Source organism: Hippopotamus amphibius, chromosome 16 (genome assembly GCF_030028045.1).
Source record: "Hippopotamus amphibius kiboko isolate mHipAmp2 chromosome 16, mHipAmp2.hap2, whole genome shotgun sequence".
NCBI classification, from domain to species: domain Eukaryota; kingdom Metazoa; phylum Chordata; class Mammalia; order Artiodactyla; family Hippopotamidae; genus Hippopotamus; species Hippopotamus amphibius.
Window position 1 is genome coordinate 1,163,612 of NC_080201.1, and position 21,721 is coordinate 1,185,332.

Consider the following 21,721-nt stretch of genomic DNA (forward strand, 5'->3'; position numbering starts at 1 on the left):
CTAAGAGTTGGACCCAGGAGTCAATGGGGGATTGCTGAGAATTCTCCGGATTTTGGGTCTGCTGGGGCCTCTTTAGACGGCGGATGGAATCAGGGCCGTCAGGGCTGCCACGTTCAGAGACCCACCGGCCACACCCCCTGAAGGGGGGTGGGGAGCAGGCCTCACCCAGTGCTCCCGCGGGCTCCCTTGTGTCCGAGTGGCAGCCCCCGTGGCGGTGGTGGCTGGGCGCCCGCGTGGGCGGGGCGGGGGGGCTGGGGCCTTGTCCCGGGGTGGGAACCGGCTGCGGCAGCTACCTGTGCTTTGGTTCCCGTTGAGTGACTGGTGTTGGTCTCGGGGCGGCCCCTCCTGGGGGGGTCAGGTCACCTGTGTGTCCCTCAAGAGTTTGGTCCTCAGACTCTGGGGGTCTTTGAAAGGCTGTGCATTTTCGGGTCCTTGGAAATACTGGCTGGGGGCCCCCCTCGGGGGGGTGGGGAGGAGCGGCTCAGAGCTGGTGCTGCAGCCCCGCCTGCCTGCTGCGCGGAGTCTGCACCCTGTGAACCTCCAGACACCCTCGCGTCTCAAGTTTCCGCTTCTCATTCTCTGTGATCGCCCAGCGATGCGACCTCACGGAGTGTCACGTGGACGTCCCGGCGGCCGCTTCCCTCTGCAGGTGCCCCGCTCGGCGTCCCTGGGACAGGGTGGCCACCAGCACAGTGGCGGCAGGATCCTGGCCCCCGGCCCCTGAGCACAGCGCCTGGGCCACCTGTGCGGCGTTTGCACATGGTGGGGGGCTTGCTCCGCGCCTGGGTGTGTTGGGTGCACAGGGAGCCGTGCGCAGGCTGATTCTATCGGGGCGTTTGGTTTTGTGCTGCTCTTTGCGGGGGGGATGCTATCCATCTATCTACCTACCTATTGTCTGTCTCTCTGTCTGTCCATCCATCCCTGCGTGCGTGCACGCATCCCGCAGGCTCATGGGCGAGTGTGACAGTGGCAGGTGTGTGGCAGCAGAGGGGCAGTGGGCCTGGCCGTGCTCCCCGAGCACGGGTGCTCTATCACACCGGTCAGGACGCGGGGCCTGCGCCGCCGCAAGCGCTGCGTCAGGGATGCGGTCCCCTCTCCTCTCCTGGGGGAGCTGCCAGGCACCTCTATCCAGGACGGCTGCTGGGGGCGGCTCCCGCCCGTCAGCGCCTAGTTAACTAACGGGAGGGGACCCTGCGGAGCCTCAGCCTGCTGTCCCAGCCGCACGCCCTTCGGACTCTGCGCAGGGCGCCTCCGTGGCCTGGGCGCGCCTGCTGCCCCCAGCTGCCCCGCTCAGCAGTGTGGCCTGGGCTTAGCGGGGCCGGGGCGTCTGAAGCTCATCTGACGACGGATGAAGGCAGAGGGTATCGGGACAGAGCGCCTGGAATGTGGGGTTCTGAAGGGCTGAGGTCTGGCCCGGCCCCGTCCTCACTCGGTCCTGCCGCAGCTGACAGAGGCCCCTCGGCAGGGCCGCCCTGACCCTGCTGGGCTGATCAGAAGGCCATAAACAGTGTCTGAGCACTTGACCAGAGAAGAGTCTGCCGGCAAGGCCGATTCCCAGGCCCCAGCTGTCCAGCTCGTCAGGGGCCCCTGGAATGTGTATTCTCCTCGGGTGACTCGACGTGGCTGTCTTGGAGAAGAGTGCTCTCGGGAGCTGGGACCAACCGTGTCTCTCCTAAGTTGTCCCCCGTGGCGGTGGGGAGGCCGTCACATGGAGGCTGGGTTTGGCCGTGCAGGAGGGGAGGCCCGGGCTCAGCTGGTCTAAGCTGCTACCAGTGAGAGCGGGGCCGGGGCAGGTCTGCGAGCAAGGCTGGGCCGGGGTTGGGGAACCCTGGTGGCGACGGGAGGCGGCCGTGGTGGCCGTGTGCGCACTTAGCCGTGGCGCTCCCAGCACCGGCTCAGGCCACGGCCAGCCGCACCCCCTCCCGGAGCCGTGTCCTCCTGTGAGGATGGGGGTGGCGGCCGAGGCTGTGCCTCCGGGGATGCTGCACAGGCCGACTTACGGCCCACCTGGTGCTGCCGGGACTCTGCCCGGGGGCCCCGCCTTCTCCCGTGCGACCCCACACCCAGGGCCCGACCCTCGGGGCTCCTCCCGTGCTGGCCGGTCATCTCTGCTGCTCCTTCGCCTTCTGTGGAGACCCCGTGGCCCCAGACTCTGCAGGGGCTGCACACTGCCCTCCTCCACGCCCTCCCTGTTCCCTTTCCATCTGGGACCCCATGCCATCTCCCCCCCGCCCCTGCCCCCCTTCCTTCTGCCTCCTCAGAAGACAGGGTGGGCAGCCTGGCCAGCCGAGCGCGCGCTCCTGTGGCCTGGCCCGCTGGCCCCTGGTGCCAGGAACGTCCACCTGCAGTGATTCCTGGCGCAGGCTGTCCCCAGGGCTGTGCAGGCAGCACGGGCAGCGTGGGGCCAGGGGTGTGCAGGGCGGTGGAGAGCGATGACCTGGGTGAGGTTTGCACACAGGACTCGGGGTGGCCCAGTGAGGAGGAGATGGGGTTGGACGGTGGCCTTGATCGTGGACCAGGCGCTGTCCACGCCGTGTGTGCCTAACGTCACCTGACCGGAACTGGCGTGGGGAAGTGAAACCGGCAGTGTGGGGGGCCGGCCGAGGACGGGACGGAGGAGGGAGCCCAGGGCTCGGACAGGTGCGGCTGGCTTTGCGGAGGGCTGTGAAGAGTGGGGTGTGGGGGGGGGGGGCTTGCTCCTTTCTCTGCCGGCCCTTTCACTCCCGTGACTTGACTGACCACATGCCCGGCGCCCAGGAGGCAGTGCTTAAGGCAGGTGAGGCCCATGGGGGAGGCAGAGGGGATAAGAAAATTAAACCAGGCACCCCCGAGAGTGACCCCTGTGATGGGGAAATGACCAGGGTGTCAGGACGGAGGGTCAGGGAAGGTCTCTAAGCTGTGTGACAAAGGCAGCCCTCCGCAGGGGGCGGGTGGGGCCGAGGCGCCAGAGGCGCGTGCACAGGGCGTGGGGGCCAGGGCCTGGCAGCCCCCTCTGAGCAGCAGGAGCTTCCACGGGCCTCAAGCAGGGTGTGACACCACCGGGCCTCCCAACCACCCAACCCGGCCGTGAAGCGCAGTGCTGGCTGGGGCGGTGTGGCCAGTCCATCGGATGGGGTGTGGCCGGGGGCAGCCGTCCCCAGAGGCAGTCAGAGGCGCTGAAAGGTTGGAATTGGCGGCTGAGAAAGAACCAAGGTGGCCTGTGGACCTGGGATGGGCAGAGACAGAGGCAGATCGGGTGGGATCACCGTCACTTTGACAGCGAGGTGTGAGGAGGGGAGGGTGCTGCTGTCACCGGCTCCGGGGGCAGAGGGTTGATGGCCACATCTGCGCGGGTGTGGGGAGAAGACACAATGGGGAGAGCTGTTTTGGATGTGTCAGGGCCCTCGAGGGACATGTAGTGGGTGCACTGGTCTGGGTGGGGGCGGGGGCATGGCTGGGCTAGAGATTAGGGCACGGGAACCCAGCAGAGGGAGTGGAGCGAGCTTTGGAGGGGTTGGTGGCTTAGAGAACCGTGAAGCCCCGTGGGCAGGGGCGGGTCTGGGAGCATCAGGGCTCCTAGAGAGACCGGTGGGAAGCCCAAGCACTGCTGCTGGGCTGCAGCGGGCACGGTGGTGGCAGGTTCCCGGGGAGGATGTGGGGTGGCTTGAGGGAGCAGGGGGTGGGAAACGGGTCTGAGCATGAAGGAGGGCTCCGGGCTGTGGGGGGTGAGCCGAGCGCTGGGGACCTTGACCGGGACGAGGGCTGCAGGGTGCTGGCCACGCGCTGGGGGAGCGCAGGGGCACGTGACCCAGGATCCTGCTGCAGGGCCCAGAACCTCCTGGGCACAGGGCTGGGCCTGGCCAGCCGTGCAGGCCTGGGGTGGGGGTCAGGGGTCGGCTCTGGCTTCAGAGCTGGGCCCTCACAAGGGGCTTCAGGCGCACACCCCACCCCACATCTGTGGGCGTGGGCACGGAGGCCCTTTCCTGTGTGGCGCTGTCCTCCCCTCGGTGGTGCAGGGATGGGGGTGTGGAGGACGCCCTGTCCCACTTCCCCTCTGGGCACCTGCGCTCAGCACACAGGGACAGTCACCCTGCCTCAGGTGTGAGGACACCTGCCTCGGCAGGGGGTGGGGTGCAGAGGCGGGGCCTCGCTGTCTCCATGCAGATTCACGCAGGACAACGCACGTGAGCAGCAGGGCCCAGGAATCTGGGAGCCTCCCGCCCGCTGCAGGAGGGCAGAGCCGAGCACCGGCGGAGCATCTACCAGGAAGGCAGCTTGCTCCCCGCCCGCCTTCCCTGGTCCCACCCTGGTCCTCAGGGCCAGCGGAGGGCAGGTGGGAGCAGGGGTGTGCCATGGACCCGTGATGAAGCGTGGGGGCTGTTCTTGTTCAGACACAGGCTCCTCGGCCTGTCACCCCTGAGCGCGGGGGGGGGGGGGGTGGGAACCCGCCTTGAGCCGGCGGGTGAGTCCTGGTGGGTGGCAGAGGAAGGTCAAAGATCAGGTTTCACTCCTCTCTGCGGGGGGCTGCCAGGTGCACTGGAGACGACGTTCTGTACGTCACCCGGCGGCACAGGGCCGCAGCGGTGGACCCCGAGGGGCAGCGCCTGCTCTCCCCGTGCCCCAAGGAGGCCCCGAGCAGCGCCGTCAGCCCCCACCCAGGGTGCGGCCGAGCTCCGGGGGTCGGCGTGCGGCTCCGGCCTGCGGGTGGCCGTGCGTCCCCGGGGTCCCGCCCGCCCGCCCCGCGGGGCCCCCGCTCAGACAACGGCGCTCCGCACACCCAACTCCTTTATTAAGTGCCCAGGTGCGGGCGCGCCGGGCCCGGGCCCCCGCCGGCGGTCACTTCACGTGCTCGGCCGCGTGCGAGGAGCAGTAGTACTTCTTGTGGGCGATGAAGGTGGACAGGCTGCTGAAGCGGATGTTGCACAGGCGGCAGAACCTGTGGCCGCCGCTGGCCGCGGGGGCCGGCGCGCCCGGGTCCGAGGGCGGCGGGCCGGGCCGGGGGCTGCCGGCGCGCGGCTCGCGCGGGTCCCGGCCGTCGAGGCCGTCGCGGGGCGCGGCGGGCGAGGGCGTCCGGGCCTCGGCGGGGGGCCGGGCCGGCGGCGGGCCGTGCGCCCGGCGGAAGTGCTCCATGAGGTCGCCGCGCACCAGGCCGTTGGGCGGGCAGTAGGGGCAGACCACGGCGGGCGCGTCCTCGGGGGCGGCGCGCGCGCGGCGGGGCGCGGCGGGGCACGAGAACTTCTTGTGCGCCAGGTAGGCGTCGAGGCTGTGGAAGCTCACGCGGCAGGCCGTGCACTCGTGGTAGTCGGCCAGGGCGGCCAGGCCGGGCGCGGCGCGCGGGGGCTGCCGCCGCGGCTTCTTGCTCAGGTCGATGGGGCCCTCGGCCGGGTCCGCGCCGTCCCCGCCCGCGCTTCCGCCTCCGCCTGCGCTTCCGGGCCGCGGCGCCGGCGACGCGGGCGGCGTGGGGGCGGGGCCGGCCGCGGGCGGGGGCGCGGGGGCGGGGCCGGCCGGCGCGGGGGCGGGGCCGGCCGCGCGCAGCTCGTAGAGCCGGCGGCGTCTGCGCGTGCGCGCCGGCGGCGGCGCGGCGGGCGCGGGGGTCCCGGGGGCCCCGGCGGGCGCGGGCCGGCGCGGCGGCGGGTCGTGGCGGGAGGCGCAGTAGTAGCGCTTGTGCACCGTGTAGGTCTCGCGGCGGCTGAAGCGGATGTTGCAGGCCTCGCACAGCGTCCGGCGGGGGTCGTCGTCCTCGTCCGCCCCGCTGCCCGGGCTCGGGCTCGGGCTGCCCTCGCTGCCGCGGCCGCCCGCGTCGGCCTGGGCCTGGGCCTGGGCCTCGGGCGTGGCGGCGCCGGCCGCCTCCTCCCCGCGCGCCCCGGGGCCCGGCGGCGAGCGCGGCGCGTCGGCCTCGGCGGGCGGCGCGCGCGGCGGGGCGGGGGCCGCCCTGGGCCGGCGGGCGGGCGGCGCGTCGTCGGGCGCGCGGCGGCCGGAGCAGTAGAGGCGCTTGTGCACGTAGAAGTTGCTGAGGTTGCTGAAGGTGATGTCGCACTCGAAGCACGTGGCGCCCGGGGGGGCCCCCGCGAAGAGGCCGGCCGGCGCCCCCGCGCCCGCCCGCAGCCGGCCGTGCACCAGCTCGGACATCTTGGCCAGAATCTCGGAGGCCGGCGGCGGCGGCGGCGCGGGCGCCTGCGGCAGGAAGCGCGCGCCGGGCCCCGGGCTGGAGCCGGGCGTGGGGCTGGACAGCTCCGCCTTCACGCGCACGGGGCCGGGGCTGGGCGGGGACGGCGTCCGCGACGGGGCCGGCGGCCCTGGCTCCGCCTCGGGCTCCTCCGCCTTGATGCTCCTGGGGGTCGCCGGGGGCTCGCCGCCGCCCCCATTCTGGGCGCCCGCTCTGGTCTCTCCGTTGGTGGCCTCGGCTAGGACCTTCCTGTCCGGTCCCGGCGACGGGGAGGGCGCCAGGCCCGGGTCGGCAGAGGCCAGGGGGCCGTGTGGCGCCGCGTGCTGCTGGAAGCTGGCCAGGCCGTCTGCGGGGAGACCCCAGGGGCCACACTTCAGGGCTGGAGCAGGACCTGCCTGGGCCAGACCTGAAGGAAGGGGAGGGCAGGAAGGGAGAGCTGGGCGGGGCAGAGACTGTGGAGGGCCGACGCCGAAGCCCCCCCGCCCCGTGGATGAGCCTGCCTCCCCCTTCCCCGTCAGTCCTCGGGGCCCCCGCGGGCTCACCTGCGGGGAGCTTGGCAGTGGGGTGCCCGGCCCCTGGCGAGTAGATCTCAGCCTTGGAGCCCGGCTGGCAGACCATGTGGTTGGTCACCAGGTGGCTGTAGAGGATGTCCCTTGTGGTGGAGATGAAGCCGCAGCTGTGGCACACACCTGCCGGCGGGCCGTGGTCAGGGCGCTGCCCGTGGCGGGGCCCCCCCGCCGCCCCCTCCCGGCCGCGCTCACCCGTCAGCGTGTCTGTGTGCACCTTGAGGTGCCGCTCGCAGTTGGCCTTGGTGGTGAAGGCGGACAGGCAGATGAGACACACGAAGGGGCGCTCTCCTGGAACACAGGGCCCAGTGAGGGGCGGGCTGGCGGAGGACCGCGGCGCGGGCACGTGTGGAGGGCACCGAAGCTCTGCCTCCCGGGACCCCGGCGGGCGCTCAGTCCCCAGCTGACCACCCAAAGGGTTGCAGGCGGGCCATGTGCCCTGGGGCCCCCGTGGGAGGTGAGTGGTGTGGTGGGATGACCATGTGGGCACATCCGTGGCCGACGTGCAACCCCAGGACAGGTGCGGGGAGCATGTGTGGCTGGGGGGGGGGGGGGCGGGGCACTCGCTGTTCCCGGGGCGCTCACCGCTGTGGCTGCGCATGTGGATTTCCAGGGAGCTGGCGCTGGGGCAGCTTTTGCGACACTGGGGGAAGGGGCACACCCGCTCGTTGGGGTAGGTCTCCTTGGGCTTCTCGTCGGGGGCGGCCACGGCGGGGGAGCCGGTGCCCTGGCGGCTGGCGCAGTAGTAGAGGAGGTGGGCTTGCAGGTTCCGCTCGCTGCGGTACCAGATGCCGCAGTCCTTGCAGGGGAAGACGTCCTCTGTGGGGGGAGAGGCGGGCGCAGCCTGAGGGGGGCGCCCCAGCCGCGGTGCGGGCCACGTACCACCCGGGGCAGGCTGTGGGTGGGCCCTGTGCGGCACGAGGGCCGTGTCCTGCAGCTCGGCGTGTGACGGGGCCGGCCCCCTTCACTGCTGTGCCTCCTCGGGTGTCCCCTCTCTGTGGGTCCGCAGGGCGCCGTGGGGACCCGTGGGGGCGCCCGCGGGGGGCGCAGGCTGGGGGCCGTGACCTGACTGTGTGACGTGGTGTGGGCGACGGGGCGTGGGCGCGGTGCCCGTGGAGGTGGAGGAGACAGGCGTGTGGGTGGCCGGGTGCACGGTCCCCAGGCGCTGGGGCAGCCGGGCGAGAGGTGAGCGTGGCTCGGGGTGGGCAGAGGGCTGAGGCCCGGGGCTGGGAGGACGCAGAGCCTCCCGGTGCCCCAGCCCCACACCCCTGCCGGCTCCGCGCGTCCTGGGCAGAGCTTGCTGAGCTCCCCCGTCTCCCCTGGGGGTGGCCTCACCTGTCTGGCTTATGGGAGTCTGGACTGGGGGCAGGTTTCTCTGATGGGTGCTGCAGCAGCCCTCTGCGTCTCGGAATGTTAAGGGACGTTCTGTTTCTGCTCCTGCTCCTTGGCCAGCCACCCCTGGCTGAACCCAGGGCAGGGGGAGGCCTTGGTCTGTGTCTTAACCTTGACCTTGATGTGGAATGCAAGGGCCTGGGACCCCTTTTGGGGGTTTCAACGTCTGCAGGTTAGGATGTGTCTCTCACCCCGCTGGCTGGCAGTTCCTGAAGAGGCGGTCTGCCTCCCCACGGGGGCGGGGGGTGGGTGAGGTGGGTGGCAGGTTTCCACCTCTGCTTCCTTTAAGGACTTTAGGGGGAGGCGGCAACCCGTTATGGCCCCGTGCCTGCGGTTTTTCCAGCCCAAATCTCCCTGCTGTATTATTTCTGGTTTTCAGGTTTCCTTTTATTTGGGGGCCTTAAGGCAGCTCTCTTCTCTCTCAGCTGAGGCCTTGAGCTGGGTTCTGGATCTGAGGGGCCAGTGGTGGGCTTCTGTTTCTATCTGCAGGGTCAGCGCTGGGGACTGTGCTGCGGGCTGTGGCACAGGAAGGGGACTGGGAGCCTGGGAGGCCCGGGTGAGCTCCAGCCCTGAAACGTCACGAGGACGGTCATGGCCCCACGGACCCAGGGGCTGATCTCGGGTCAAGTCCTGGGTGGATGCAGCCCAGGTAACTTGCACAGATGCCTCAAGACTGGTATTAGCTTTATTCCTTTCACAGCTGAGAAAACTGAGGCCCAGAGGGGTGGAGTCTCAAGAATTAAAGCGGGTCTCATTGACTATAGGGCTGGGGTTCTTGAGGCCCTGCTAGACCACCAGTGGGAGAGGCCCACGTGGGGTTGGCGTGAACGACGGCTAGCACACCGTGCCTCGCAGATGAAGTGTGAGACCCAAGGGGAGGGAAGTGGAGGCCCAGAGCGGCTGCACCTGGGCCGGCCCGAGAGGAAGCCCTCCAGCGCCCGGGGCTCCCTGCAGCCCCCCACCCCCACCCCAGAGACGGGGAGGCGGCCCCCTGGGCGGTGGACGCCCTTCCCTCCCCTGGTGGGTGGCCATCCTGGCCTCAGACGCCCTTCCACCCGGCACCCTTTTTTCCTGAAACCTCGACGCTCCGACGAGACCCCCGCTGCAGGAGCCCGTTCTCCCTGGGGCAGCGGCCTTGCCCGGCTGGCCCCGTTCCTCCGTGTGGGCTCTGGGGACGGGCTCCCCCCCGTGCTTGTCCCCACTCCCTCTGGTGCCACCCCCCTCACTTGGCTGCAACTGTTTGGGTCACGGTGACCTCCATGCTGCCCGGTCCAGCGGTCACTGCCCTTGGTCCACACACAGCCAGGACGCAGCAGACCCCCGGCTCCAGTGTCTGCAGATCCTCTCTCCCTGGGGCCTCGTCCTGCCCGGAGCTCTAGCGCTCGGACTGCACCCTGAGCCCCGGCAGTGTCCGCCAGTCGCCCCCCTGGGCTCCACTTAGCGCTCAGCAGGCGTCTCGGGTCAGGCTGCTCAGAGTGGGCCCTCCTCCCTGGCTCCCTGCCCGTGATGGGATGGACCTCGTCCACCCCCACAGCCACGCCCAAGCCCGGGCCTCACGCAGCTACCTCTCCCCAGCAGGCCCTGCTGGCTCCAGTGGCCCTCTGGCCTCCGCCTCAGTGCCTCTGCCTGCTTCAGGCACCTGCTTCAAGCCATCACCACCTTCGACCTGCTTAGGAAGGTCACTTTTCTCCCAATTTTGCAACCCTACAGTTTCCACCTATCGGCCATGCAATTTTAGAACTCAGTGCTGCCCGAAAGCCCTCTGCTGGGGGCATTTCCCTGAGAAGGAACCCCAGCCCTCGCCCAGGACCACCCTGGAGTCTTGCTCTGGCCATGGCGGCCGTCTCGCGGGGCCTGGGCTGTCTGCTAGCTGCTCTCCCTGGAGCGCGGGTCTCCCGAGCCCCCAGGCCTCTGCCCACGTCACCGCTTTCCCTCCTTCGTGGGTGTGCCCGCGACCAACTGCCCCGGCACTTGGAGTGGTGGTGCCCGCAGGGCAGGCAGGTGCCCCCACCTTGGTGACCCCAGTGCCTCGACCGCTCGGTTCGGTGTGGAGGTCAAGGATTGGAGGAATACGTGAATCCCGTCCGCTTCTCAGACCCTCTGCCACTCGTGGGGAGGAGGGAGTGACAAACACGGCCCCTCCACCCCAGCTCTTCTCACGGGTGGCTTTGCCCCAGGGGACACTTGGCTGTGTCCGTCACAACTGGGAGGTGGGGGTGGTACCAACGCCTAGTGGGCGAGGGCAGGGCTGCTGCCGGCACCCCCCCCCCCCCCCCCCGTGCAGACATCAGACACCCCCCCCCCAAACCTGTGGGGCCTCTCCAACTGGTGGCCTAGAAGGGCCTTAGACCCCACGGGGTGTGTGTCAGACACGCACGTGAGGAGCCCGCTCTGCTGCAGGGCCCCCGGGGAGGCTGTGGGGCTGCCCGTCAGCATGTGCGGGCTCGCCACGCGCCCCCCCTGCGCCGGCTGCAGCCTGGAGCCCCACGCGCCCCTGTGGGGCGCACGCCCTCCCCCGCTCAGGTCCCAGCGGTGCCCGGCCTTTGCAGATCCTGAGCTGGGCACCGCCGGCAGCCCCGGGGCGGGGTTACTCACTGTTGATGACCGCGGTCGCGAGGATGGACGCCATGCCCGCCTGCTGGGGCAGGAGCTGGATGTCGGTGTGGGAGGGCGCTGGGCCCTCGGGCTCCGCCGGCTCCTCCTTCACAGGGCGGCTGGGGGCGCCGCGGGGCTCAGCTGCGAGGAGCACGCTAAGCTGTCCGCCCGCGGCCACCGGCCTGGTGAGCCTGCACCAGAGGGCTTCATCTGCGGGGAGAGGGCATCCGTGATGGGGCGCCGGCAGCGCCCGGCCACCACGGCCACGCCTCTGCAGAGACCCCCAGGGCCCCTCCGCACTGCCCCATCTTGGACACGGAGGCTTCGCAGCCAGTCGCGCAGGCTGGGGGAGGAGAGGCCACACCCCGGGTCTGCCGTTGTGGCCAGCTGGTCTCCGTGGTGCCCCTGCCTCCTTGGGGGTCACGGCGTGGTCCCCTGGGTCTGCCCGCTCCCGGGCCTCCCTGCCTGGGCCCATCTCAGCGGGAGGGCCCTTTTCCAGGAGAGGAGCTGAGTGGCTGGGAAGGCTGGTGGCCTCCCAGCTCCTCACAACTCAGCCAGCACGGCCGTTCACTTGGTGGCCTGCAGGGGGCAGCCTCGGCCAACAGGACCCAGGCCGAGCTGCCTGCAGGTCTGTCCACCTCCAGCGTCCGGCACAGAGGCGCCAGGAACCTTCCCGGAGAGGCGCAGGCCCGCAGGACCAGGCCAGCATCAGCACTGCCTGGGCAGGTGAGCCCTGCTGACCAGGCCGGCAGTGGGCGTGGGCCAGGCAGTGCTGACTGGGCCACGTCCTGGCCAGGCGCGCAAACCCCCTGCTGGTCACCTGCTGCCAGCCCGGGCCCTCCAGTGTTTTCTAGCTGTTCTCTGGGTCCTTGGAGCACCCCCAGCGGGAGGAGGGGCCAGGGTCCCATCCACTACGGAGGGGGAGCCAGGGACACAGGTGCCATGCGAGCCAGGTCCACGGGGTCAGTGGCAGGGCAGATGGAAAGCTCAGGCCCCCAGATGCTGACCTCAACCCCTGTCTGATCCCGTTGTGCCCCAGAGGTGCCCAGGTGCGGAGGGCTAGGGCAGGTGTCAGAGGAGCAGGCCAGCGCGGCCCCTGCCTGCCTCCAGCGGCCTGGGTCCTGAAACAAGGATGCCCACAGGACATTTTGTCCGGTGTGCGCAGGAGGGGAGGGTGAAGCCCCCAGAATGTTCTACCAGCGTGGAGCCCCTGCAGGGGGAGAAGGTGGGTTTGCCGTGGTCAGTGGGCACGTGGCCCTCCCAGGTGGCCATGCTGTGGTGGACGGCTCTCGCTTAGGTGTAGAAGTAGAAGTTATCCTGTGTCTGTCCCCACATCCTTCCCTGAGACCTGAGCTGCCTCATCTGTAATGGCTGTGGGAGCGGGTGGGTCCCCCTGCCCTGACGGCTGGGAAGGCCGTGCCGTGCTCTCCTCCACCCAGGGCAGGCAGGACATGGAAGGGGAGGATGGTGAGGACCCTGGCCTGCTCTTCCTCCTCCTGCCCAGGGCCACTCCTGGGCGGTGCTGGGACGCAGGAGGGGTGTGGGGGCCAGAGCTTTCCTCGGCCTCACGAAACAGAGGTCCTAGAAGGTGAGGGGACCTGTCCTGGGCCCCAGGGTTGGGTCTGGGTACGGCCCTCCTGACCGCTCCTGGAGGGAGCCAGGCCACACAGGGCCCTGGTGCAGCTGGCACCCCCGGTGGGCCCGCCTGGCCTGGTTCCTCGGCCACCCTGGTGGTCTCCCAGAGGCCCCCAGGGCAGTCCTGGCCTGGGCCTGCTCTCGGCCCCCCCTGGAGCAGACACCTGTCCAGCCCTGGACCAGCATGAACGGGGGAGGGGTGGCCAGCTGTCGGCCCGGCACGAGCCTGCTGGTTTCCCTTTAAGGACAGGCCCAGGGACCGCCGCGACCCCCGCCCTCCGGAAGGCCGTGAGGGAAGCGCCAGGATACCAACCCTTCCGGTAGATCTCCGCGTTGGCTTCGGCCTCGGTCAGGGCCCGGGGCAGCGTCCTGAGCCAGCAGGCCTTGTCCTCCAGCAGCAGGGTCAGGGCCGGGCTCTGGGGGCGGGAAGGGGGGCAGGCGGGGACTCAGGCGTGCCCTCGGACACAGCAGGAGAGAGGCTGGCGGGGCCCGTGGCGGGACGCCCGCGCGTCTGCCCCGTGGGTGTCCCGTCCAGGCTGGTGATAGACGCGCCGCAGGGAGCCGGTGCCTCCCGTGGGCCAGGCGCTGGCTACCCTTGGAAACAGCCCCAGAGAGGTCAAGCAACTTGCCCAAGGTGGCACGGCCAGTGAGCGGCACGGGGGGAGGCACGCCTGGATCTCTGCTGGCTCCTCGCTGCCCCTCCCCGGTGGGCCGCTGGACCGGGCACGGGCCCCTCCCCCACAGGCCCCCCGAGGGAACTCCGGGACTGGCCTGGGGGGGATGGCATCTCCCCAGAGGGGCCGACCTGTCCTCCCGCCCAGCTGCAGAGCCCGCAGGCCCACCTCGGTCCAGTCCATCCTGGGGCCAAGGCTGCCTCAGCACCGGGCCTTCCCACCGCTCCAGACGGCGGTCAGCCCCTCGACGCCTGCCTTGCGGCCACCCGGGAACCAGGCAGTGCCCTCCTCCCACCTCACAGGAGCAGGAGCGGCAGCTCATGCCCGCACCACCTTGCCTGGCCGTGCTCTCCCTGGCGGCCTGGTCTGCAAGCCGGGCCTTTGCGCCGCCCGCAAGGGAAGAGCTCTGAGCTCCGTCCTGCCTCGGGGCTTCCCGTGGCCTGTAGAGGGGTGGCCGGGTTTCCGGAGTACCCCCTCCCCCGCCCGCAGGCAGCAGAGGAAACACACGGCCCCTGTCCCAACACGGCCTGGTGCTGGGAGGGGGCTGGCCCTGGCCACACGGAGGGGATGAGGTACAGACTCTGACCCTGCTTGGCCCCAGGAGGTTAGGGTGACCACGGCTGCCCTTCAGGCCACAGCCCCAGGGCTGGACAAGTTCTGGACGGCTCCTCTCCCTGGGGGAGTCCCCAAGCTCAGCCACTGGGCGCAGTGTGGAAAGCACAGCACATTCGTGTCTGAGTATTTTGTTTTTTTGCAAATAAAAGCTTTTCACTCACACTGCGTATCAGGACCTCTAACTGGAGGACCAGTGTCACTCGCGGACACCCGGACGGGCAGGTTTCTGCACCCCAGAGGCACACGTGTCAGTCGGCCAGGATGCTACCGTGGTGGGATGGCTGGGGCAAGTGACGCATGGGGGTCCTCTGACAGGTTTTTGGACACCTCCCTGCCTAGTCCAAGCCCACAGCTTTACTGGGCTTTGCCTCCAGGGACCATGTGGGCCAGAGCTGGGCATCAGGTCCAGTCCAGACTCCCTGACTATGGCCTTGGGCAGGGTACCACCCCTCGACCTGCAGCAGCCTCTCTGTTCTCCTCTGCGTCCCCATCCTGCGGTGGACCCGGGCATCCCGGCTGGCAGACCAGTCCCACGGCTCAGTCATGGGACAGTGGAGTGGAGAATAGGCAGCGTCGTGCCCACCCTCCCTGGGCCTCAGCACCTCTGCAAACGGCGATGCCCTGAGCCCACAGGCTCCCTCGACCGTCCCTGTGCTGCCACCGGCTCTGGGGGCGGGTCACGCCTCTCTGTGACTCTGTCTCCCCTGGGGAAGTCACAGCCCACGTGAAGCCCTCCCTTGGGACAGTGCAGCCTGGCACGTGGCACACACAGGACAAACAGGAGCCCACCGCCCTTCTCCTTGCCCTTCGGCCGGTAGGACACCGCGGGCAGGGGCTGTGCCTTTGGACCCAGGCGGCTGGTGTCCACTGGGCCACCAGAGCAGCAACCACAAGATACCAACTGGGGGCAAGCATCTCCACCAAGAAGCCTGCTTTCACGGACGGCTGCAAAGGTTTCTGCCGCCCATAGCTGGGGAGAGGCTGGGCCCAAAGCGGAACCCGCGGCCCAGCTACCCTGACCTGGGCCAGCTGCTCGCAGAGAGGTGGAGGCCGGGGCCTCCCTGAGTCTCTAATGAATATTCATGAGTTGGAGGAGGGAGAAAAATTAATCTGCCTGATCCTCCGGTGGGTGCAGCGGTAACGGTATGAAATCTAATTATTCGTCCCAGTATTTCTAAACCCTCAACCTGAGACTGACAGCCTCCCGGCCGGTCTACTGCTTATCGCCACCGGGAGCGCGTGTTTGCCGCGTGATAAAAGCGCCCGCGCGGTTCTGCTGACGCTGCAGAACCCCCGAGCTTTCCACGCCCGTCCCAGCGCAGCGGAGACGGCAGCGCTGTGTCCCCGGCGGCCCTCTGCCTCCTGTGGGGAGCGGGCGCCCGTGAGGGTGGCCCTGGAGGGGGCTTGCACCCCGCACCCCGCGCGCAGCCCCCAGGAGGGAGACGGGCCCTTCACCCTCCCTTGGCCCTTACACTTGGGGGGGCCGGGCCCCCACTTAAATGCGGAAGGCTGAGCCCAGCACCCGCAGACTCCCCGCCCACGCCGGGACCCTAGGGGTGCCAGAGCCGGGACCCCACGACCCCGCCCAGCCTGCCCCGTCCCCGGGGGCGGCGCGCACAGGCCAGTCCTGAGCCGGCGATGCACCCCGTCCCGGGCAGCCGGAGCCCACCATGTGCTGGGGCTGCAGCCCGCCCCCCCCCCGACCCAGGAGGCCGCCCAGCCTTGGGGGGCAAGGACAGACTTCAGTCTCTGCTCCCCCCATGGAGGGGCCGACGCAGCACAGGGCTGCCCCATTACTTTTCCTCCCCAAATTCCGAGCAGCCCTGGAACAGAAGCCCTTTTCTGTGGTGGCGGAAGGCACGGGGCGGGGGCAGCCCCTTCCCGGCCCTGCCCTTGGGCAGTGGGGGGCGAACCTGGCGCGTCTGCCAAAACGATCAGAGACGCGCGTGCCGCCGGCCGCCTCTCCTCCGCGGGCGCCCCCAGGCTCACTGCCGGGTCTGGGGTCAGCAAGCTTGGACCCCACCCTGCCTGCACCCTGAGGGTCAGCCCCTCCCTCCCTCCCGACTCCAGGCTGCCTCACCCGGCCCCGGGCAGCACGCAGCCACTCCGCGTGCTCTGGGTGCATCTGAGAACCCTCCTGGTTCCCCCAACAAAGAGGTCAGTGTCTGGGTTCCGTGCCCGCCGACAACCATCAGAAACCCTATCTCGACCGCATCCGCGGTGACAGCCGCATCTGAGGCTGTTCCCAAACCAGCCGTGCACCGTGGGAAGCGGTGGCGAGGGGAGGCGGGGGCCAGACAGCCTGCATGCCGCCTCCGCAGGGCACGGTGGGCAGGTTCGCGGGAGGTCAGGGCTGGGACGCGCCTGGGGTGGGCTCTGGCCCGGCCGCACCCTCTCTCTCTGCCAGCGCGCCCTGAGAAGCCCCCGCCTGCGTCCCACTCACCCTCGCCAGAGGCGACGGCTTTCCGCCCTTGGCCCCCCCACCGCCATGGGCCGCTCAGACGGTTCTTCAGGCCAGAAGCACGACACGGGAGGCTCACAGCATGGCCCCGACCGGTAAAGAGAGACCCGTCGCACGCCATGCCGGGGCCGAGCATCTTCCTTGGGAATTATCCCCCATCACGGCCAGCGGGAGAGGGGCCTCACCAGGACGGCACCAGGCCGGCTGCAGCCCCACCACCCTCTGGCCAGGGCTCATCCTGCTGTGAGTTTGGCTCTGCCAGGCAATGACCGCTGACAACAGCCTTGGGAGGGGCTCCCATGTTGGGGGCCGCTCAGAGCCCGTGCTGCCCCAAGGGCCCAGCCCCATCTGTGTGGGGCCAGCGGACAGCTCGGCCCAGATGGTCCCACATCAGCCTCACGGGCAGGGGCTTTCTGCACAGACCTGCTGCCCTGCTTGCCATCCAGGGGGTACCTCCAGCTCTCACGGATGTCACAGTGGCCTCGTGGCTAAAGTAGGTGAGCCACGGGAGGACAACTGGACACAAGGGCCCAGCGAGTGTGGGCCCATTTGTTCATCCACCCATCCATCCACCCAACATCTATCTGTCCATTCACCATCCACCTTCTACCCATCCGTCCACCACCCATCAACATGCTACCTGTCCATCCACCATCCACCAACCCGTCAATCCACTATACACCAGTTCCTTCACCTTCCATCTGTCCATCCATCCATGCAGTCATCTAGCCATCCATCCGCCATTCTTTATCCATGCACACATCCACTCATCCACCTGTCCATCCGCCATCTACCTGCCCATCCACCCCTCTATCCACCTGCTACGTGTCCATCTACCATCCACCCATCCATTCACCATCCACCTGTATATCCATCACCCATGTATCCACTATGTACCTGTCCATCTACCATCCATCCCTCCATCCACATATCCACCTACCCACCCACCCATCCATCCACCCATCCATCCATCCACCATCAACACATTCACCCACTCATCTGGCATCCACCCGCCACCCACCATCCCTCCTCCCTCCACCCGCTATCCACCATCCACACGTCCATCCACCATCTACCCATCCATTTATCCATCCAGTATCCACTCACCCACCAACCCATCCGCCAGTCCATCCACCACCCCCGCTTCCAACTACCCTCTGTCCATCTATCCGCTGTGCATTTATCTATCCACACATTCACTCACCCATCCATGCATCCACCTATCCATTCACCCTTCCATCTACCCATCAAGCCACCATCCATGTATCCACCCACAATAAACTACCCACCCACCCATCCATCTTCTCCCCATCCATCTACCATTCATCCGTCCATCCACTATCCATTTATCCATCCCACATCTACTCACCCACCCTCCAACAATCCACCTGTCCATCCACCACACCCATCCATCTACCATCTACCTGTCCACCCATCTATCCACCCATCTACCCATCATTCACCCATCCATCCACCTTCTAATTGTCCATTCACCCTTCCATTCACCCATCCATCCACCATCTCTCCTCCACATCCATCCACCATCCATCCATCTATCCAGCATTCAACCTTGCACGCATCCATCTACTGTCTACCCGTCCATCCATCCATCCACCCGCCTGCTACGCATCCATCTACTGTCCACCCATCCATCCAGCTGGTCATCCATCATCCATGTGTCCAGCATCTACCCATCCACCTACCATCAACCCATCCATCCGCCATTTATCTGTCCATCTACCATTCATTTATCCATTCAATATCCACTCAACTGCCCCTCCACAACCATCCTTCGTCCATCCACCATCCACCCACCTTCTACCTGTCTTTCTGCCATCCATTTATCCATCCACACATCCACTCACCCATCCATCCATCCACCATGCACCCTCCCATCCATCATCAACTTATCCATCCACACACCCAGTCACACACCCATGCATTCGCCTTCTCCCTGTCCATCCACCTGGCCATCCACCTTCTACTCGTCCATCCACTATCCCCTGCAATCCACCAGCCACCTGTCTCTCTACCATCCACCCGTCCAACTACCATCAATCTGTCCACCTATCCACCAACTACCCATCCACCCACCATTTATCTATCCACACATCCACTCACCTGCCCATCCACCCACCTTCTCCTCATCCGTCTGCCATCCACCCCTCTGTCCACCATCCACACATGTCCATTCACCATCTTCCTGTCCATCCATCTTCTCCCCATCCACCCACCACTCACCCATCCATACACCTTCTGCCCATCCAGCATTCAACCTCCATCTACCATCCACCCATCCAACTACCATCTACCTATCCATCCACCATCCATCTACCATCCACCCATCCATCTACCATCTACCTGTCTATCCACCTTCCACCCATCCATCCACCTTCCACCCATCCATCCACCTTCCACCCTTCCATCCTTCCATCCACCTTCTACCATCTATCCGCCATCTACCTGTCCACACACCCATCCACCATCCACCCGTCCACCCGTCCACCCATCCACCCACCCATCTATCCTCCATCTACTCAGGCATCCACCATCCACCTATCCATCCATCTTTTACCTGTCCATCCGTCCATCCATCCATCCATCCATCCATTCTCCACCCACCATCCATTTATCCATCTACACATCCATTCACAACCCACCCATCCATCCTGAACATTTCTTCTGCACCTGAATACAAGTTGTAGAACTGCTGGGCCTCCAAGCCCTGGGTTTCTAGGGGTAGAGCCACAGCTGAGTCCTGAGAGACCTTAAGGTCTCACAGCAAGTTGGTTCCAAAACTGACTTTCGAGTCCTGGAAGCTCTGCACACTGTGACCTTTATGGGGTCCCACCCCAGATGCCCGCTGTGTCTGGGGACTGTGACGGGAGCCTCCTTGCCTCCCCTCCAGCCTGCGAGAGGCCTGTGCCTGAGGAGGCCAGCGGGAAAGGGTTGCCACACCCCAGAGTCGCCCCTCTCCCACTTCCCTCGCCAAACAGCGAAGACAAACTGCCTGGCGGGTGACGGGACCATCTGGGGCGGGAGGTACGTGGGGGAGAGGACTGGGGCCCATCAGCGGAGCTCGATAAGCGGCCCGCTGAAACGTTAGCGAAAATATTTAGACAATAAATGAAGTATCGGAAAGGCACGCGTATCTTTAAGAAATCAATCATCTTGTACGCGTGTCTGGACACTCGGCGCCAAGGCAGAGATAGCGCCTGCTGGGGAGATAAGGGTTAATCAGGGATTTAATTCTGTAGGAGATAAAGCTGCAGGGAAAAGCGGGCTCCTTCCTCCCTGGGCTCCTCTGCACCAGCCTCAAAGGCCAGCTTCTCCGGCGCGCGCACTCCCTGGACATTCTCTCTCCAACCTCATGCCAAGTCTCCCCAGGGACCGGTGGCCTGGGCCCAGGAAGGACAAACCCCCCTGAGAGGAGGCTGCAGGCGGGAAGGGGAGGCCGGGGTGGGCGTGCAGTGGGGATCCCAGGGCTAGGGTGGTGTCTCCAGCCCCCAGCCCCGTCCTGCAGCGGTTTCTGCAGTTGGGAAAACAGCCATTTTCCCTCTGCTATTTCGTCCTGGTGACTTTGGCAAGTTACCTAACCTCTTGGAGCCTCAGTTTTCTCACCTGGAAAATGCGAACAGGAGCACCCGCCTCAAGGGGGCTGGAGACCAGGACGGGCCAAGCTGCAAGGATGGGTGCAGGGCAGTGTCTGGAGCACAGCCTGCCCATCTCGGAAGGCCTTGACTGTCCCCAGGGAGGGAGCAGAGGTGAGAGGTGCGGGCCCTGCCCAGGACACACCGAGGTTCCCAGTCCGCAGCCATTCCACCTTTGTCCCCTCACCGCCTACAGCTCTTCTTGACACTCTGAGAGTTCAGACACAAGAGCCACGGAGCTCCCATTAACTCCCCCAACAGCCTACCCTCTCAAGAGTCAACTGCTGCTTGCATACCTCCAGTGACGGGGAGCTCACTGCCTCTAAGGACTGCTGTAAATACGACAGCATCGATCACACTGTGGAGCCAGAATCTGGCTCCTTCCAAGGAGCTGAAATCCACACGGGAGCTCCCACCGCCTCCTCCCTGCTTCGGACCACAGCACAAGAGGGTCACCCCTCCCACAGGGCTGCTGGCTACGCTGCCTGCTGAGCCACGCTGCCTGCTGGCTACGCCCTGTGGTCAATACCATGTGTGGATCATCGCGCTTAATTGCCTTGGCTGCCCTGGGAGGCCAGCTTCCCCGCTTCACAGACAAGCAGCCGCTCTGCCTGCCCTCTCCTCTGCGGGGAGCTTGCAGGCTCTGCCGGCTTGGCCTTCAAGGACCTTCTGGGCTCCCCTGTGTCCCCCGAGGTCCCAAAGGCTGAGGAGAAAGAAGCTGAGAGAGGTGGGGCCTGCCTGGGAGCACATGGAAAAACGGCCACAGGGTAGGAGGCCCCAGGATCTGGGCCCTGTGCCACGGGGACGGCCCAGCCTTGAAAGTGGGTGCCCTCGGTCCTGGGCCAGCCTCCCACCGCCTTGCTGCGTGGGCTGGGCAAGCGCCACCCTTTGAGCCTGGCAGCTCAGCTGGGACGGGCGGTGTGGGTGGCCCTGGGGCCTCCTCTGAGACGTCTCTGATCTCCTGAGGCCCAGGCTCCAGTTCTGAGATTCTGACGCTGTGTGACCTGCAGCCCAGGCTTCAGTGCACATGGGAGTGGGTGAGGGCTCGAAGCCACCGTCCAGTGGTGGCCGCTGGGGGTCCCGCCCACGACCCTCTCGCAGCCCTGCTGCCGGCCACGTTTCTGGGCCCCGGTTTCCTCGGCAGAGAGACGGGGGCTCTGCTGGGTTGGAGCTGGTTAGAGCTGTTAGGGCAGCATTTAGCCCCCAGGCACACAGCCCTGCCACTGGTGCTGAAGGCCCACCAGAGGCCCACGAGGCCCAGCACCATGGGGCACCTGCCAGCAGTGCGTACCCTGGATCCAGCCACACCTGAATGCCACATTAGGAATCAGAAGGGCCCAGGCCATGGCTGTGCCTGCACACTTGGGGCACCTGAGCTGGGCTTGAGGGGACCAAGCCGGGTGCAGCCTGCCCTTGCAGGCAAGTGTCACCACGGTGAGGAGGTGCTTCCTGACCTCTCACCATGCACCGGCCCCTCCCGGTACCCGTCGCCCTCTACATGCCCGTTCCACTGCCCCACACTTACTCACTCGCTTCCCACATGTCAACACCGTTTCTTCACTGAAACATATTTTAAAACGAGCATTTGTATCCCCTGCAAGAGGATGCCACACCGACTTGCCATAAACGGAGGCAGCTCAGCTGAGCCCTGGGCCAGATGCAGCCCAGGGGTCACGAGCACGCCCAAGGGCACGGAAACGCCACGCACCTCTCCCCCCCGGCTGCAGCTGCCCCCGCGTGTCCAGAAAACCACCTCGCTTACCACCGGGGACGGGGCACCTGGGGCAGTGCCTGCCGCCTCCCCAGCCCCACCACTCGGGTCCTTGTCACTTCCTCCCCTTGGCCGCCCTCCCCTTTCTCTGCCTGGCCAACTTCTACTCATCCATTAACGGCCTGCTCAAAGAACCCCTCCTCCAGGCAGCCCTCCTTGCGCTCCAGGAAGTGAACTCCTCTCTGCCCTCCTGGCCCCAGCACCTCATGCCTGCATC

General features: G+C 67.1%; 1 protein-coding gene across 1 annotated transcript in view; it reads right to left on the bottom strand.

The window, feature by feature from the left end:
* Positions 1-4,753: 4,753 nt before the first annotated feature.
* ZFPM1 (zinc finger protein, FOG family member 1) overlaps positions 4,754-21,721 on the bottom strand; it is a 67,385-nt gene continuing 50,417 nt past the window's right edge. Inside the window, 6 exon segments of the mRNA XM_057712966.1 lie at positions 4,754-6,491; positions 6,688-6,834; positions 6,907-7,002; positions 7,297-7,530; positions 10,699-10,908; positions 12,647-12,749. Of these exon segments, the coding sequence (XP_057568949.1) occupies positions 4,816-6,491; positions 6,688-6,834; positions 6,907-7,002; positions 7,297-7,530; positions 10,699-10,908; positions 12,647-12,749 (2,466 nt within the window). The 3' untranslated portion in view covers positions 4,754-4,815.